The following is an 18,125-nucleotide window of genomic DNA, read 5'->3' as shown; positions in this document are numbered from 1 at the left end:
TAGTAAAGAAAAGCAACTTTATAGAGATACAGGGTAAAGTTCATCAAAGTTCTCATGAAGAGCATTCAGTTATGCAGCAAAGATAATTAAAGCAGCATTCAAATAGCATATATTTCCCTGTGCCCACATCTGTGTTATTAACAAAAGGTGTTTTTGTAAAATGGAAGGGATTATTCATGTAAAGTCAATGCACTGTTTTTTCATTTTCCATTAAGCCCAAAAGTTTGTATCTTTCTCCAACCTCATTACTGCTTAAAATGTACATTTTTTCCCTCTCAGTTTCCCTCCTTTGTAAAAGATGAGTGTAGAACTATGAGAATTATGATATTGTGGCATCCAAAGTGTGGTAGCCTATTCTATTTTGATCTAATGGAAGTCTTCACATGGTCAGCTTAAGTGTGAAAGAAAGAAAGGGAAGAGCAAATGTCAGCAACAAATGAAGGTTGACAATATCTGTTATTTGGGTGATTGTGTTTTGTAATGTTTATGAAGTCTTCTGGGGAATGGTAAAGAGGAAGTAATGTTGTATTTGTGAAAGACTAGAGATAAGAAAAGGGATTTTAAGAGAATATATAGCCTTCAGCAGCAAAGGCAGGCACAAGCTTTTTATTAAGTATCTTTTTTTCTCTCAAGCTCCTCTAGAAGAGCCCAATTTGCCCTTACACTGCTAAATATTATAAATATGTTTTTATACATACATGTAAAACATCTATAAGTTTGTGCTGAGGTATACATACACACCCCTCCACCTCCAAAGTATACCAAAATACACATAGGCTTGATTAGCAGTCTTTCCAGAGTATTCAAATATTTCAATATATTTAAGATCTTAAGGAACAATGTACTAGATGATACCCTCGGACAAGTGTAGGATTTATGTATCAACTATTCTATAAATGATCATACCTTAAAGCAGCAACTTTAGTATACATCCCATTGAGGGGCTGCAGAGAGCCAATCAGCAAGGTGAACTAAGGAACATTAGGGATGTAGGAATGCAAGGAGGTAAAGAAGGAAGGATGGACTGGGGGATGGAAGATAGGAAGGGGAGGAAATTAATAACAGTCTGTCCAGAAGTCTCAGAAGACATATGTGGGACAGTATCCAGTACAATTCTCAAACATTAATTTTCACATGCCATCAAACTGAAACATCTGGAAAAAGGTTCAGAGAAGCAACCCTCAGACTGGGAAAACATGATACATCCAGGATTCAGATTCCTCTTGTGGAGGATGTGTGGGCAAGGACAGAATCACGGCTCAGCAGAGAAAACTATCAGAGCTGAAAATGATCACTAGTGTGTTTCTCCTCCAAAATCAAAATGGATTAGAAGAGGGGAGCAAGCATGGAAGAGGAGTAGCAGGGTTAGAAAATACACAAAGTAGAGCAGGATCAAAGACAGACTGCAAGAGTTTTGATTAACAGAAGGCTTACCACAAAAAGGAACTGGATGGCCTCAGAATCTTGGCACTAAAATATTGCAACTTAGATCAAGGATCTGGATGTTTAAGGGACACTATGAGAAAAAATGTAGCTGTTTTCCAACCAAAATCTGTGCTGTTATAATGATCAACATCTAGATAACTAAAAGTAACAAACACAGCACCACAGGCATCTGCATTTAATGCTGAGATTATTGTTTAAAAAAAATTAAACAATATTTTTCTGTGTTTTGTATTCAGCTGGGTGCATGAAGCTGGTCATAAAGCTGAGAAAATGCAAGTACCAATCAGTAATTATCCAAACAGGCAAGCAATTAATACTTACATCATACCTGAAAAGAAAGAAAACTCTTGAATTCTCACCAAATCTTAGAAATAACTGAACGATTACAAATAATAAACTTTTGTTTCTGTTAAAAGGTAAAGCAAAAAATGAACCTGTGTGAATATTCTTACTATTCTGATATAACAGACTGATTTCTAGGGGAAAAAAGATAGCTCATTTTGTGCTAATTTGTTGTTTTAAATGTCAATCTAAAAGATTAAATGGAAAATGGTACTGCAAGAGTATCTGACATACCCATGAAAACACATATGCCATGAATTTCAGAATAACAAAAGGTGTCAGAAGCAGTAAGGAATAGTCATCTTAAAATTAAACATGCCTATAAAAATGGCACAACATACACCCCTCAACACTGGTACAATGAAACTGAAAGCCACAAAATTCAAGTTTCATGGTATTAATTAGATTATGAAGTGCTAAAAAAAGATGTTGAAAATTCAGATAAGTAAAACTGTTGTTTGTGATGTACATGATGCACTGGACCTGCGTCACCTGCAGCAGGGTTTTGGCTGTCCAGCTGAGAGGCCATGGTTTGGTGCAGGTTAAGGAGAGAGCCTCCTGTATAGCAGCAGCAAGAAACCAGAAAATGATGAATAAAGATTTACCAATTAATTTACCAATGAATTTACATACATCTATCTGTGTGTTTATCTGAAACCGAAGAAGTATTGAAGGAAATTGCTTTTTCAGCAAGGGAAAAACCCCAGTATTCTTTGAAAATGACAGCAGAATCTGTTCTCAGTAACAAAAAAATAGACTTAGCAACTCTTGTTCATGCTCATCATTTTAGGATGGTAAGAATGCAGAGTAACTACAAACATCAGTCAGCTATTTCCTTGGTCAATTTCAATTCTTATAATCTACCACATCATATAGGTGCTAAAACCACTGCAGGAAAAATAACCAAACAACCTCACATAGCTGAGAATTCAACCAGGTGGAAGTTTCAAATTCCAGCTAAAATACACAAGCAAAGCACTTTGCAAATGCCCCTCTTCCGTTTCTCATGGTCTTTTCAGGATTTCCCTAATGAGACATGAGTCATGGGTTTTGCAGGCAGAATCCTGCAAATGTACATAGATTGTAACAAATACATAAAGTGAACAAATCATAAGCGGCTTCATAATTTGTCTGTTGGAAAATTCTTAGGTGGAACAATCCCAACACAACTATTGTTTTTAGATAATGTGTTGGGATTCATAAAATTAGAGGGTTTTGAGAAATCAGCTCACAACACTGATTCGGAGTGTCCCATTCCGTTCGTGTCTGTATATAGCTTGCTGATGGCAAAAATAATGTGCTTTCTTTGAGGTAAATTGAATTGTGGTGAAAGTGACTGAGAAGTACTTCTGCTCATTTAATGCATTTAATGAAAACTGAAGTCTCTAGAAAGTGATTCCCTTCCCTCTGAAGGAAGCCTCTTTTGACAGTCACACTTTGTCTGCTGTAAGATTATCATTTACTATACACAGATAAAAATTAGGTCATACATGATACAAGCAATTAAAAGGGAAATGATCTTTAACCAAGTGCAAAGATTAATGTGCCTTCACTCAGGGGTCAGCATTCCCAGCATGTTCAGTATCATGGAAAAGCCAGGCCCTGGGCACTTGATTTCGGGGCAGGATAAATGCTCCTCAAGCTGCTTCACAGTGCCCTTTGCAGTGTCCCACTGCAGCAGGAGCTTGTTCCTGCAACACGCAAATGCATCCCACCTGGAGCTGGACCTCATCCTGCACATCCTCACAAACAGCTCCAACTCCCAAACATGTCTGGCAATTCAATACTAAGGGGTCCCTTGCAACTCTTAGGCAACAGGAAGGTATGGCATAGAAACAACTCCTGATTATCTGCCAATATCGAGGTGATAACAGCACTTATCCAGCTCAAGCAGGAGCACCAGCAACACCCCTAGCCATATGCTCATTTATATAAGCCTATTCTCAATAAATGTGATTTGAAAAACTTGCAGAGAAGCAAGAATGGTTTTAACTTAGGAAGCAAACTGAGGATCTGATGCAGCTTTCCCACCCTATGTCACTGCATTTCAAGGAAGGGCTGGTTACAACCAGACTGGCAGGAAATTGGATGTGCATGCTTGGTACATGCCACCTATTGGCACATGAACTTCCCAGTCCTGGTTTCTTCTAGGGCAAAACACAAAACAGCTCAACCTGCCTATCCTCCCCCTTTCTGGCACAGAAAACCTTTCTATGTTCTTTATAAATGACACACCAAAAAAGCAGTTTCCCATTTTTTAAAGCCATCAAGACAAAATCTCATGACAGTCAGGAAGGTTTTGATGCCCTGGGGAGCATCTGCTGATGAGGGGCACAAGGCCCAGGCAGTGGAGCCTCTGGTAAGCAGCTGGTTTCTGTGGGACTGTCTGGCAGCAGGTTTGTTTGGTTTTGTGAAAGAACATTACCTATTGTTAGCACCACAGAGATCTATAAAGTGTTTGTAATTGTACATTTTGTGCTGAGGAGTACCATAACTAATACTCACATAGGCTTTTACACAGATAAGTAATATGATAATTATGAACTTGCAAGTATCTATACTCATTTTATATTGCACTAATAAACTGTGGGGAAAAAGTGTTTAAACTTAGAATCTGGGACTAGGATCTTTCTTTTGGCTATAAAGAAAGCACTTCAACTCAGAAGGATATTTTGCAGTAATAATAATAGGTCCCAATTCTTCCTGTGTTATTGCCAGAGGGCAGCCTCCCATGCAAATCCTGCATTACAATATTGAATTGAAGCTGCTAGTTGAATAATAAAGCCTATCATTATGGGCTATCACCAAAATAACATTTTTCTTGGTTCTTTTCCTTTCTCGACAAAGAGCTACATTGCTTGAACTATCTCATGAAATTTTTGTGATATTATTATAAATGAGATTTTTTGCATTGCTTAATGGTAAATCAGACATCACCACAGGTCAAATATACTGAATATTGAATAGAAAGCACTAGTCATGCAATGTGGAACCAGCTACTCATTTCAGCTGAGGTGACAACACAGCAAGGAATTCCAGATGAGGCAAACACATGGCAAGCAATTTGTTTCCTGTGGTGTTCTAACATGTCCTAAAACATAGAAATTTTACATTTTCTGTTATTTAACATGCATGAATATTTTTCCAGGTTGTTTTTCAATACTGACTAAGAAATGTAAACTTGTTTATGAATCATGCAATGAACTGAAATGACTGTGCTGAAAAAATACCCTTTGCTGAAATCATCCTTGTCACTAGTTACTTATAAATTAGGATGTAATTAATTTCCTCATCTCAAGATGTCAGTGCTTCCAATTAATTGTGCAAGGTCTTCTTTAGTCAATGGAAAGAGATCAGTATATCCAGACAGCAGAGCATTCTATGCCAAAACATATGTTTAACACAAAACAAATAATTTTTAGAGAGACAAAGTTCAGCCAGAATTTTCCCTTTGCATCCAGTGCTAACACAAATCCACACTGCAATCCAAATGCCTGAAGGCAAAAGTCTGCTTTCCATTGGTCTCCTTTGCTGCGGGGGAAATCTCAGTGTTTAACTCAATATCCAAATCCTTTTTTTGTTATCATTACCACTTTATTACATCAGTGGAGTCATTTGCCAAAGCCACACATACAAAGCCTTTATAAAGTATGTCTGCTACTTTTAGCTTTTTTCTTAGGTAATTTTGATTTCTTCCTCTAAAATTATGCCAAAATTAGACAGAAGGGATATAGTTAAAGATTTCATCTAAACACAGTTCTGCGTGATCCTACAATAACAAACTGTGCAGACAGGGTGAGCTTTTCATATCCAAACTCTCTTTTAAAATAGGTTTATTCTTGCCAAATACAGTCAAATTTGAAGAATAGCTTATTTACTAAACTCTTCAAACCTCTGCAAATTCTGCAAGTGCTTTTTAAAATTTATTTATTTTTAAATTTATACACTGGAGTTAGCAGTGCAAACCAGCAAAATTAAATTATCCATCCTGGTTAAAACTCTGCAAAAAAAGTGCTTCTTGTGAGTAAAAGCATGAACTGCTAATTCTGTTAAAGAATATAGTATCATGCAAAAATTTTGCAAAATAATGCAACAATCAATCACATTTCAGACATTTCTGACTGTAAGTGGGAGAATCAAGCTGTCAAAAAGGTTTACTGAACTTACATGTTTGGATCCCTTTGTAATAGTCTCAAACTTTCTCAATGCATTAAAACTCCTTACTAACTATAAAGATATGAACTCTTAGATGCATTATGATGTTTTGGAGATGTCACAGAACTCAAAAAGAATCATTCTGCTTTATGCTGAATTATTTCCTTAAGAATACTGGAGTTTTTCTAATGAAGTACCACACACACAAGATCTTTGGAAAACCATGAGACTCCAAATATGTTTTGAAATTGGCAATTACTTTGAAATATTTTCAAGTAAATCCCATTGTTTAAAGGTCAACATTTCACACCTCCAAGGTGGTTGTTTCATTGGCCACATTTTCACCTACAAGGAAAGTGCTGAGAGGGAAGCTCCTTTAAATGTCTGCAACCTAAATCACTGCCACCAGCAGTCTGAAATACCAGAGTCAGTGTCTCATAAGACAATACCACCTGTGTGTGTCACCCTTCCAAACTGTTGCATTTTAGCATAAAACCCCTCTCCAAAGCAGCCAGGTTCTGCTGGGCAAGCTGAGATGGTGGCAGAACCATCCTATTCAGCACTACTGTCACAGAACAGAAATCTTAGCTGGTGGTAAAAAGTTGTTCTAAATAAAAAAGCTATGGGTGACTTTTTTTTGCTATTTTTTTTCCCAAGTGATGTGAGATAAAAAACAGTGTTTGAAACTGTGCTATGGGTTTATCTCCTTGTTCTGAACACACAGTGGCTGCAAGGGCTCAGAAGTGCCAAGAAACTCTTGTTTAAACTAAACACTTTGAGGATTGGAAAGACCTCCAGCATAACTTAACTGTGCTGTACACAATGTAGCAATTTGAAAAAACAGTAATTTTGAAAGTCAAAAGAGGATCTTGCTTTAAAATCATGCTGACAACATCCCAGTGACATAAATATTGCAGCTCTGCCACTTCCATTCTCAGTTACCTATGAATAACTACTTTGTGCAAACAATTTAGCAAGGCCCCTGCTATTTCACTTCATAAAGTATGTTATATTGAATACAACTCAGATCCACTATTTATGCACAATCAATATTAAACTGTAAAAGGCAAAGACTCCTGAACTGACACCAGACACAGTAAACATTCTACAATTATGTCAAGTAAATCTTACCAGTCCCTGTGGTTTGATTTCAATACAAATCAATCACATGTATTTCAAATTCCTCTTTTGTAACTTCTGCTAGGCTTTCCCACTCTGACCCACTCCAATAAAATCTCACAGCTTTTCCTTCTATACAACACTTCCCATGACCCTTTTAAGCCAGAAATTATTATATAATTTAGATTTGTCAGTGAGCCAGAGAAACAGGCACAGTATCTCCCTTACCACAACAACACCTATGAACAAGCTGGACATCCAAAAAACCTCCTTTTCCAGAAATAAAAATATTATTTACACTAGTTGAAACTTTTTCATTAAGGCAAGCCATAACTATTTTTCAAAGTTTCAGATGCACTTAAAGGTTATATGCTACATTGATTCTTCATAAAAAGGCAGGCACTTAAATGCCTAGCAGTATTGCTACATCACAGCACACAAGGCACAATAAATAAAACTATGCAACTGGTCAATGTATAGAGGGCAAACACTTAATGGAAAATATACTCTTTCATATAGAAATTCTTCTGGGTTCCTTAGTGGCAAAGAGTAATGCGGTCTTATTGGAAATAGTGACTAAAATCCAGCTACAGGTCTGCTTTCAAAGGGGGAAAAGTGACATAAAGACAAAATTTCTATCTGAAAGAGGAAAAAAACCTCAGACTTTTATACTCAGATGTTTACTCCCGATTGATTCAACAGAATAACAACAATCTGGGTTCTTTTTTGTATTTGACAGCTGGGCATCATCCCATAAACACAAGCCCCATACAGCTCTCCCTTTAATAGTTACAGGGGTAATAATAAATAGATGTGTTAAAAAGATTATTTGAACTTGCAACTTGATGCAAGTCTGGGTATTTGTTAAAATTACCTAATTCACTGAGTTATAATTTCAGATTTTTAAAATTTCTATAAATCTGACAGGTAAATTACAGAAATACAAAAGCAATCTGATTGATCAGTCATAAACTACTTAAAGTTTATAGAGAAAGAGAAATTACAATTTTAGCATGGAGAACCCAGATTGTCACAGCTTACTAGGAAGAAGAAAGAAAGGATCTAGTAGTATTTTCAGAAACTGTTATAGTTAGTATTTTAAAAGTACAGAAGCAAAGGATATCTAAACAAAGGATTTGTGTTAGAGAGGAAAACAAATAAGTAAACAAATAAAGAAATAAAAGTGGCTTTGCCACTTTGTGCTTCTTATCCCCAAAAATAAGACTCAAACCTGTCTGTCAACCCACCACTGCTTTACACACTTCTCTCTACAGCCCTTTCCGCCCCTGTTTTAAACCAGGAGTCCACAAGTGCTATACCACACAGTTTACTTAAATAATCAAGCGAGCCATAGAAGGAACTTCAAATTTTGCAGCACAAGCAGAAGTGAAAAACAGATGCTGAAGATGAACTGAAAATACAAAGCGACATCAGAAATGTGGAAGTGCAACTGAAATTTTAGAAAGAAAGAGAAGGAAATCCCCCTACAAACCACTCATTGATCTAATTTTTTAAATTTTACTTTAGACACCAAAGGAAAATTTTCAAGCAAACATACTCATAAATTGGCAAGTATTTTTAGCTGAAGAATAGTACAATGAACTTTTTATCATACTTGATAGCAAGAGTTCCAAAAACAAGACAGTAAGTGTCCCATGATTACATGGTGAGGAAAGAGGCAGGATGAACTGAAACAATGGAAAAGATAAAGAGAATAATACTTCACTTGGATGTCTTTGGTATGCAAGGAGACAAAAGCACATATATATGTTTACACAGAGGCATGCAAGAAGTGAGCAAATCTGGCTACGATGATACAGGATAAGCAGAGAGAACCAATTATTTTCTGAAGAACATTTGCAAAGTTAAACAAATATCCAGCTCATCTCTTAATCCAAAAATAATAATTTAAAAATAACCACTGACATCCATAATCTATTGTGAGTGTTTTCCAATTTGAAGCACAAATCAAAATAAAATCAAACTAATCAGAAATGAGGCACATCAGATCCGCACTGTATGCAGGCTTCAGTGGCTTAGCATCTCCTAAGCCTGGATGACAGCATATTTGTTTACTCACAGCATTATGGAAGAGTCATCTACTGAAGGTCAAAGCTAGGCAGATGTGCAAGGATTCAGAATGAAAAACCAAGAATCCAGCATTTCATGTCAATTTTTCTGCCACAGCAAAGGAAATTATTTCAGCAGAAGTCCTCTTTCACTTTTGTGCCAGGTAAGAAACAAATCCCTTTTGCACTACCACCTTGCACTGCTGGCAGCTGACATCTGTAGTGCCCCCACAGCAGTTGTTGTGAGAAGGTAGGAACAAACCATAAAGATTTACCACATAATTTGGACTATATGCAAAAAGAACATTGATATATTAACAGTTAAGGAGAGATTTAGACAAGGGCTATATAAAAGAGATATTTTTAGCCTGAATACTTTATGCATGCTTAAACATACTATGTAGAGTAAGGTTTGTTGCAATTACAAACATATGCAAGGCTTTTGTATTCAGAATTTTCTCTAACAGCTTAAAAACAAATAACCAACATGCCTCAAGCTGCTGTACTACTGAACTTGTGCAGAACTTATTAAAGCCTGTTGAGGAAAAATTGTTAGCATGCCTGTAAGTAACCAGCCAAAGTCCACAGATCATCACCAGGCAGCAGTTAGCCAGCCGCTTCAATGATGAGAAAGTCCAGGAGTCACTAACTCCCTCCTGCTCCCACACACAGATGTGCTTTTTTTGGCTTTCTACCTCGCTGCTGTTTGAAAGGAAGGTGGAAGATAAGCCTGTCTGAACTGACATGCCAGGGGTTTCTGTAGGTCTGGCCCTGAGCAGTTTACTGGGAAGCTAGAAGCAAACACAGCCAATCAAGCAATATTTCAGTGTCCATCCCACTGTGGGGAGAAGTTGCACTCATAAATACAGAGCAAGCAAGGGACAGCAGAAGATGCTGACTGTCAAGGAGGCAGCCACTCAAAAAAACACATCACCATCACACGCACATGTGAAATTCTTTTTTATTCACTTTCTTGTGACGAGTGATGCTTGGGTTTATGATCAGAATGAAGAAAGTTGATGTATCCTTATGAATACACAGATACACCCCACAGGTGTAACTGTCAATATTCTTCACCAAGCACTGCAAAGAAACCATTTTCTTCACCAGCACAGTATCACAGGTAGCAGTCCTGAGATGGACCAAGGAATTGCTGACATGTCTGGAGCCAGATACTGGAGGCAAGAGTGACTTCAGGAAAGCAACCATCCCCTACAGAGCAGCAAACACAGAGCTGCCTTCAAACCATGGCTGCCCAAAGCAAAACCACTCCTTGGGAGAGGGTAGAAAACAGTCTTGTGTAGCTGGTATTCCTCTTGTTTATTGGTATGAAGGACATGCTTATACCCCATTTGAGAACAGGTAAAAAAAAGAGCACAAAGTGGCCAGAAAACTTTCAAAGTAGCACATGTTCTAATGCTCTCAGACTAAAACAACACTAAAAGGACTTCAGGATGAGCAACATACTAACTGACAAAAACACACTGTTCTTAAATGAATAAATATATTTCTGTATGTGTCCTTCTGTGTGCAACATATATCCACTTAAATATCCCAATTTAAACTATAGAGCCAGAAGGACAAAAACTCTGCAGCAATTGTAATAGTTTTGTGGCAAAGATGGATTCAACATATTTTTTTATGTGTTTCTAGTAAAAAGCAGTAGTTTTACCTCTTGATATTAAGTAATGCCCAAGGTATCCCAGTGGGAGTGTTGAAAGCAGGTAGCAATTTCTCTCCAAGCTCCACTGCCTTTTTTCGGAAAACCTGAAAGTTAAGAGGAAACCAAGTGTTGGAAAATGTATTGTTGCTCCAACTCAATTCATTTAGCCAATATCATTATTGAGCATATGGCACAATCCATCTCAGCACAATGAAGCATCCCTGCTCCTTCAGTGTGACATCAAAGGAACAAAGCAGCACAGTCTGTTTCCATTGCACCTGGTGAGGAGAGAACTCACACAGCAGGAGCACACAGTGACAATGCCCAGATGACCTGCTCCTGGCACCACCAGCATCGAGCCAGAAGCACCAGCACAGCCAGACCTGACCCTGCAGAGCAGGGCACGCACTCCTGGCTGCCCCTGCTGGCGCCCTGTGCTCAGGGAAGGGGCTGTGAGCCAAGGATGCTGCTGCACCCTGCCTGGCTGGCCAGCAGCTCCCTGCCCCAGGTGCCATGTCCTCCTGGAGCATGGGGACACAGCCGCAGCAAGGTCACCTTTGCTCTCTGTCAGGTTTGTTCACGGGGCTCAGCACGCTGCGGGAGCCTGGGCTGCATTGCCAACCTTGCAAGGGCAGTCTGTGGGAAAAACATTCCCCCACATCACCACACATTTTGCAGTGCTCCAGTCTTTATGGACTCAGCTGGCTTACACCCAGAGAGTGCCAGCGCCACAATTAATCAAAAAATTGCAATATACCCCTGCGGCCAATGAGACTTAACTGATGCACAGCATCCAAAGAGTTTCAGCTTCCATTTCAAAAACATAAAGCAGAAAGACCCCACATGCTTACCATATGCCCACAAGAATGACAGACAATTTAACAAGAGGAAGTTTGTGTCCAGGTAAACAGTTAAAAAGCTGGAACAAAGAGGATTTTGCTTTTCTTCAACTGCCAGCTCAGCTCAGGTTACATTAACCTTACTGTTTGTGCACTGAGCGCTCTACTAAGAGAGTTTTTAATTAGAAACAATATTGTTCCAACTTAAATATAGAAACCTATTTAGTGATTTCAATATGTGGATGTTCAAGGCCTATCTGCGTGGAATTACACTGGGATCTTGTGCAACACTGAAAGAGATTATCCCAGGTGTAGTAGTCAAAATAGCAAAGTCACCTTCATTGTTCTCTCTTTCTAATAATGGTGGTTCCTTTCAACTCGTTTTTTGTCCTCACACATATTTATGATGGATTTATACTTATTTATGCATTAGAAATCAGTTTGTACATCTGATGCATCTTGTGGTGCAGCCATGCATACATGTCTACGTGCATATATAAAGATATTTGCTGGGCAAAACAAGGTAATGAAGAAATTTCTTTCCACAAAAATAAAATACAGTTTGTAAAATGCCACCTTCTAAAAGCCACATTGAAGGAAGGTTTTTACTATTGAAAAAATATGTGATCAGGAGAGAATATAAAACTCTGGAATGTACTATAAAGAAGCTCCAGACTATCCCATCCCACGGTCTCTCCATATGATACAGATCTCAAGATTTCTCTGGCAATGGTCCAAGATATTTAGAAATACAGTAAAATATATTTTGAGGGAGCTTAACTAATTTCAAGCCAAATTATGTCTGGAGTCAGAAAACTTTCTTGAGTGGATTGCATCAGAGTGCTGGGAGAAACCTGAAGCAAAGCAGCAGGGAAAACAATTTGCTCAGAAATCCCTTCACAATCCATGATATTTCTAACTTCCCAGTATACCAATTATGTGGATTCTGATGAGAATTAGTTATGGATTTGTGATCTTTATCTAGCACATAATTCAGTCTTCCCAAGGCTTACAGCCTTGGTGAACACTCAGAACCAGTTAGTGCAGAACATAATCACCTCTGAGCAGATTTCCTTGGGAGGAGCCAGGGACAGTCACCCACTGGGAGTGCACAAGCTTTCCCTCATTTCACAGCCATGTTTTTCACCTTGGTCTGCTGAAATCAAACCTATCCTTTGCTCTTACAGCACAAGAGAGCCTTTCACAGCATATGGAGTGATCAACTCATCAGCCTCTCTGCCCTGAAACATGGAAGTACTGACAGGAGAGTGGCTGCAATCATCCTCCTAAGCCACGGGCACACCAGGACCCTGATATTCTGTAGAAGAATCTGCTGCACAGCAAAAACCCCCCACCTTCAACCATGCATAAAGGGGCTAGATAGATATCTTATGGAATGCTGTCAAATGTGCCACATGTATTCTTTTTAGCTGTTTATGTAAGGACAAGAGGAGACTTCCCCTTCAAAACACACACACACACTTACTCACTGCAGAGGCAGCAATGCTCAGTACCTGCTGTACCTTGCAGGTATCAATCCCTCATCCTTAAAAAGACTACATGTGAGCTCAGAATTAGATCTTTTCCAATAATTGCTTCTGGACAAAACATGTGATATTTTAGCATCTTAATTTGATGTCGAGCAATAATGCTTCACTTTGAAGTATTTCTACCAAGTCTAACATATTTTTAAAATTCTACTGTATTTATTTTATAAATAAACAACACAAATTCTCTCAAAATAAAAATTGCCTGCTTTATGGAAATGTCACAAACAATGGCTATCAAAAAATAAACATATGAGACACAAAGCATTAAGTATTGTTCCATGTATGGATATGGAAGGAAAAGGTAATTCAATTCTGTCAAAGCTAGTGTCCTGAACACCAACATTAGAATACACAGTGAAGCCAGGCATTCTAACTTTTTTCTTGTCCAAAATGCACCTCTTCCAATGCACTAGACAATTTTCATAGTAGGCAATTAGGAAAATAGAATTTTAAAATATTTTTAAACCATCATACAATTTTGAAACAAGTGCTGAGGTGAAGATGCACTTCTTGTTTACATGAGAATTTCAACAGGTTATTACTAAAGCATGCTGGTGATTTTCCTTCTCCTTCCAAAGTTAAAAATAAAAATCAACTATGGACATTGCCTATTTTTATCTCTAGATCTTACTTAACATGGCTGAACAACTGACAGGCAAATCACTATCCGTGAAGAAGAATGGCATAGACAATAATGACAAGACTACAACAACACTGAATGACTGAGCACAATAAATTGTAGCCTCCTGCAGTAAAATTATTCTCTTTCAGCTAGGATAAAAGGGTGAAGATAAAGAAAGGAACCCCTTTATTTTTCAATTTGCAACTTTAGAAGTTAATAATAAAAATAATAGGAAAAGCAGGTGCTGCAATTATTGCACATCATCCACAATGTTCACTGCATTTTTCTTCTGCAGAAACCTACAGTATTGGAAAAGAAATAAATATTGTACTGGGTAAGATTTTTTTTTTTTTAGTAATACAAGTAAATAAACAATAGGAGCTTCTACTTATTATCTCTTCTTGTGAATTGAATTCCAACTTTTCCCAAGCCCTGATCCTTCCCCACTACCACCAGTAAAGTGACTGTTTGGCAAGCACAAACAATGACAGCCATTACGAGAAGCACAAAACAAAGGCAGAAATGACAGAGCACAAAAATCAGAGACATTATATATAATAAAGGAAAACATCCAGGGCAAAATTTCCCAACGCAGTGGTTATCTTTAGAGCCTCAAGGACCTTTCCTGGCTTTTCCTCATGAATGCTCATCCAGCAGTAATGAAAGGTTACTTACATGAAGTACTTCAACTAGGTCAGACCTGGGAGAAGCTGTCACAGTCCCATACCTGAACCCACCCTTCCCTACATGCTTAGTTTAAATATTTATCTACAAATACAAAAGTCTACAAAGCACTCCTGAGGCCTCTATCACTTTCTCCAATGCTTTGTCATATCTAGACAGCATACTTTTTAAAGGAGGAGTGTGGAGTTACTTCCTTGGCATATTGGCATTCCCTTTACCAGGTGGTGCACAGAATAAGCCACACTGCCATCAATCCCTTCTTTTAAATTGAGGATTCACAGCAAAGTACTATGATTACCTTTAAAGTCCAATGAAGCCCCTAAAAATTGCACTGGTATTTAACTCAGCTAAACACCATACTTCACCAAAAAAATTATTCTAAGTGAAGCACTGTGATTCAGGAAAGAAAACGATAATTGAGACCAGTCACAAATACATGATCAGTATTTAAAAGTATAAGGTTGGGCAGGATACAAAATGCTTTCTCAAGCATTTCTCTTTAACCTAATTTTTGCTAGTGGTCAGACTTTGGATGTGAAATAATTCTCTTTTTGAACTCTAAGGTGTTACTAATATTTTTTAAAAGTATAATGCTGATTCATATTGTGTGAAGGTCCTGAGCCAGGGAACAAGACATTATTTTCTCACTCATTAGATAGCCTTAAATATTTCTTAAATACATATAAGTGTTTTTGATCTTCATAAGAGAGAACAAACTAACTAATTAAGAGATCATACATGCAGAACTGTGATGCTAATGTTAGAACACCCAATGTCACAATCAATCAGATCTTGCAGACTCTTCCGTCCATTAACAAATCTTATTAGGGAAAAGAGTGTTCCCACAGAGAAACAAGGCTCTGCCTGCAAAGATGCAACCACAGGGCAGAGACCAGACCTGTCATCTGGTGAGCACTGGCTTTCATTATACTGCAAGAATGTTATCTCCTCTGGATAAACAAAAATGTTTCCTCTGGCTGGAATGACAAATCCCTTTGCAAATGTCAGATTACCTCATTGTAGTTTTAATTGCTATTGCTAATCAGGAAGAAAAGAAAGCACAGGAAACAAATATCTTAGAATTGCATATGTGGCACATCTAATTTTAAAAAAGGCATAACATGGTACAGCATCATAAATTAAAGAACAGCCAGAATTCTGCCTTAAGAAGTCCGCCACATAGAGGGAACCAGAAGTTAAAATTTAACATCAAAGGAAGGAATACTGTATTTTAATCTTTTTTTCAATTGACAAAGACATTTTGTCTACATTTCTAATTCTATCAAATTAAGCATTTCTCTTTTTTCTTTTTATATTTACAGATAAAAACTGACAAGTCACTAAGTAAGATTTATTCCTTTATTTCCTGTACTTGACTGCCTTTCCCAGTAGGGTAAGGAATGAATATTTCAGTACAAAAGCAGAAAACAAGAGCAGAAAAATGAACAGGGACAGGCTGCTTTCCTGCTCTTCAGAACACTGAATAGAAATCCTCTCAGCATAACAAATGTTGATTTGGGTTCAAAGTGATGTGCTAACAAAAAAGAGCCCTCTTAGAACAACTTGTCCCAATACCTTCTTTACAAAAATCCAGGATTATTGCTGTATTTACCTTTGTTTTATTTTCACAATGAAAGACAAGAAATGCTACAAAAATTGTGGTACTCCACCTGACATAACAGAATATTAAAGTAGTGTAAGCTGAATTCTGCCACTATCTGCAATACCAAGTGATACTACACCTAAAAGTCAAATTAGTTGAAACCTATTTCCTATAACGCATTTTCAGTGTTTATGACAGCTGGATAAGTTACCCAGATGCTTGTGTTAATTCATCAGCAACTTGTGCTTTTACAATTACTGTCACCTTGACACTAGCAGGTGCCAGTGAGTTGTATTTTATTCAGTCCCCACTTCCAGCTGAGCTGAAGTAATTTATGAATATTCTGAGCTAAAAGGTGAGGAGACAAATTAATAACATTTCTGGAAACAAGCATTATAATGAATCACATCAGTGTGATCATCAGTGCCAACAGAAGAAGCCAAATGGCCTTCAAAGAGGACTTTCACAGCTGTAGAAGTATTTTGTACATCTAGATTCACAAGTGTCAAGAGTGTGTTTTGAGCATTTTCCCCAGGAAACAGACTGTGTTCAAGACCAATTTCCTAGCTCTGGGTCAGCCCTGGTCCTGCTGGACTTGAGCATGGGAAATGCCACACCAACACAAGCCCAGCTCTGTGGGGGGATAGAATGTAAGAAAATAAAGGTAGTGCAGAAGGTAGTCTCATCCCTGAGGAGTTGCAGCTGTACCAATCACCAAAGATTAGGAACAGGCCTGCCCTTAACAAGCCACAGCTGTGTCCAGTGAGGATGAGTGCTACAAAAGAGTAAGTTAACTAGTTGAGAAGAGAGGTGGAGTTTGTTGGCTGTGCTGTAAGGAGCTGCCCTATGAGAAATCACTGAGAAGGTAAGGAAGATTTGCAATAAGATGACCACACACGTCCAGCCCAGGACTGCACCCAGGCTCAAGTTTTCCTACCAGGATTCAGAAGAGGGGGGCAATGCATAAAAATCAAGTGGCTCCACCTGAGAGTATCTACAGTAGCCAAAGATCAGCCGGAGCTGATCAACACAATGGCACACACGGACACCAGTCAGCATCACACTCTTCACCACCCAGAGTTTTGGGAAGGCCTTCTAGTTTGCAAGTGTAGTGCCAAACCCAAAGCACCTGTGCCCATGTGTACGACTCAAAGCTTTTGAAAACAGTGATGGTAGAAATATGCAAATGACTTACTGCAGAGACTCAGGCAGCTTGTGGGATCTGTGAGCAATCACTCACCTGCAAACTGCTGGAATAGCAGGTGTCTTTTTCACAACTACACAAAGTAACAAACATGAGTAAGCTTTTAGATTTGTACTACCCTTTCCAGAATAATCCAATATGCTGGTCACCAGCTTGTAGAAGAAAGTTCACATAAAAAAACCTGCCTATTGCAAAAATTAGATCAGATTTTTTTTAAAAAAATCCCTTCTTTTATTCAATCAGCCTTTTTTTGTTATGGTTTCACTGGCAGCAAGAAAATTAATTTTCTTTTCTAGCTGACTGATGTACCAAAGAAGTCACATAGTACCATGAAGAGTATCCCCTCTGTGGAAAAGATTGTAGAGAACTTAATCGAATGGAAGTAACTGGATTAGTGAGAGATTTCCAGATTTCATTCAAATGCACACAGCAAAAAGCAAAAGCCCCCGCAAGTTATTAAAGGTAGCTAACATATGTAATTACTTCGGTTATTTTTTAACTAAGAATTTCTATGTAGATATACTGTGATTGAAAATCTTATTGTAGGAAGGCCAGAATTAAATGGTACAAAATGTTAAAAAAGAGTGCAAGGCACAAACCAAATAAATAATGTAATGTACAGAAAGTTTTCCATACCTCACTTGTACATTAAAACTTAAAAAGGAAGACAGGAACAGCTACATAACTGCCAAATTCAAAAAAACATAAAGGAATACTTTTTTCCTGTTATATTTGGTTTTTTTCTTTGGTGCTATTCACATGTATTTAGGATTGCTTACACAGACAAACTCCAAGAACTATTTAGGAGGAAGAACTTTTAAACCACAGG

The 18,125-nt window shown here is 37.9% G+C and overlaps 1 protein-coding gene across 2 annotated transcripts in view; it reads right to left on the bottom strand.

Annotated features, from left to right (window-relative positions):
• The window catches only part of MAN1A1 (mannosidase alpha class 1A member 1), a 139,500-nt gene that overhangs the window by 49,806 nt on the left and 71,569 nt on the right, over positions 1–18,125 (bottom strand). For both annotated transcript variants that reach the window (XR_009274539.1, XM_058801355.1), the window contains exon 5: positions 10,804–10,898. Coding sequence is in view for 1 of the 2 variants with exons in the window: in XM_058801355.1 (XP_058657338.1) it covers positions 10,804–10,898 (95 nt within the window). In the remaining variant the exon portion in view is untranslated. The remainder of the gene's footprint in view (positions 1–10,803; positions 10,899–18,125) is intronic.

Source organism: Ammospiza caudacuta, chromosome 3, assembly GCF_027887145.1.
Source record: "Ammospiza caudacuta isolate bAmmCau1 chromosome 3, bAmmCau1.pri, whole genome shotgun sequence".
Classification (NCBI taxonomy): Eukaryota; Metazoa; Chordata; class Aves; order Passeriformes; family Passerellidae; genus Ammospiza; species Ammospiza caudacuta.
This window is presented reverse-complemented; position numbering and strand designations above follow the sequence as displayed.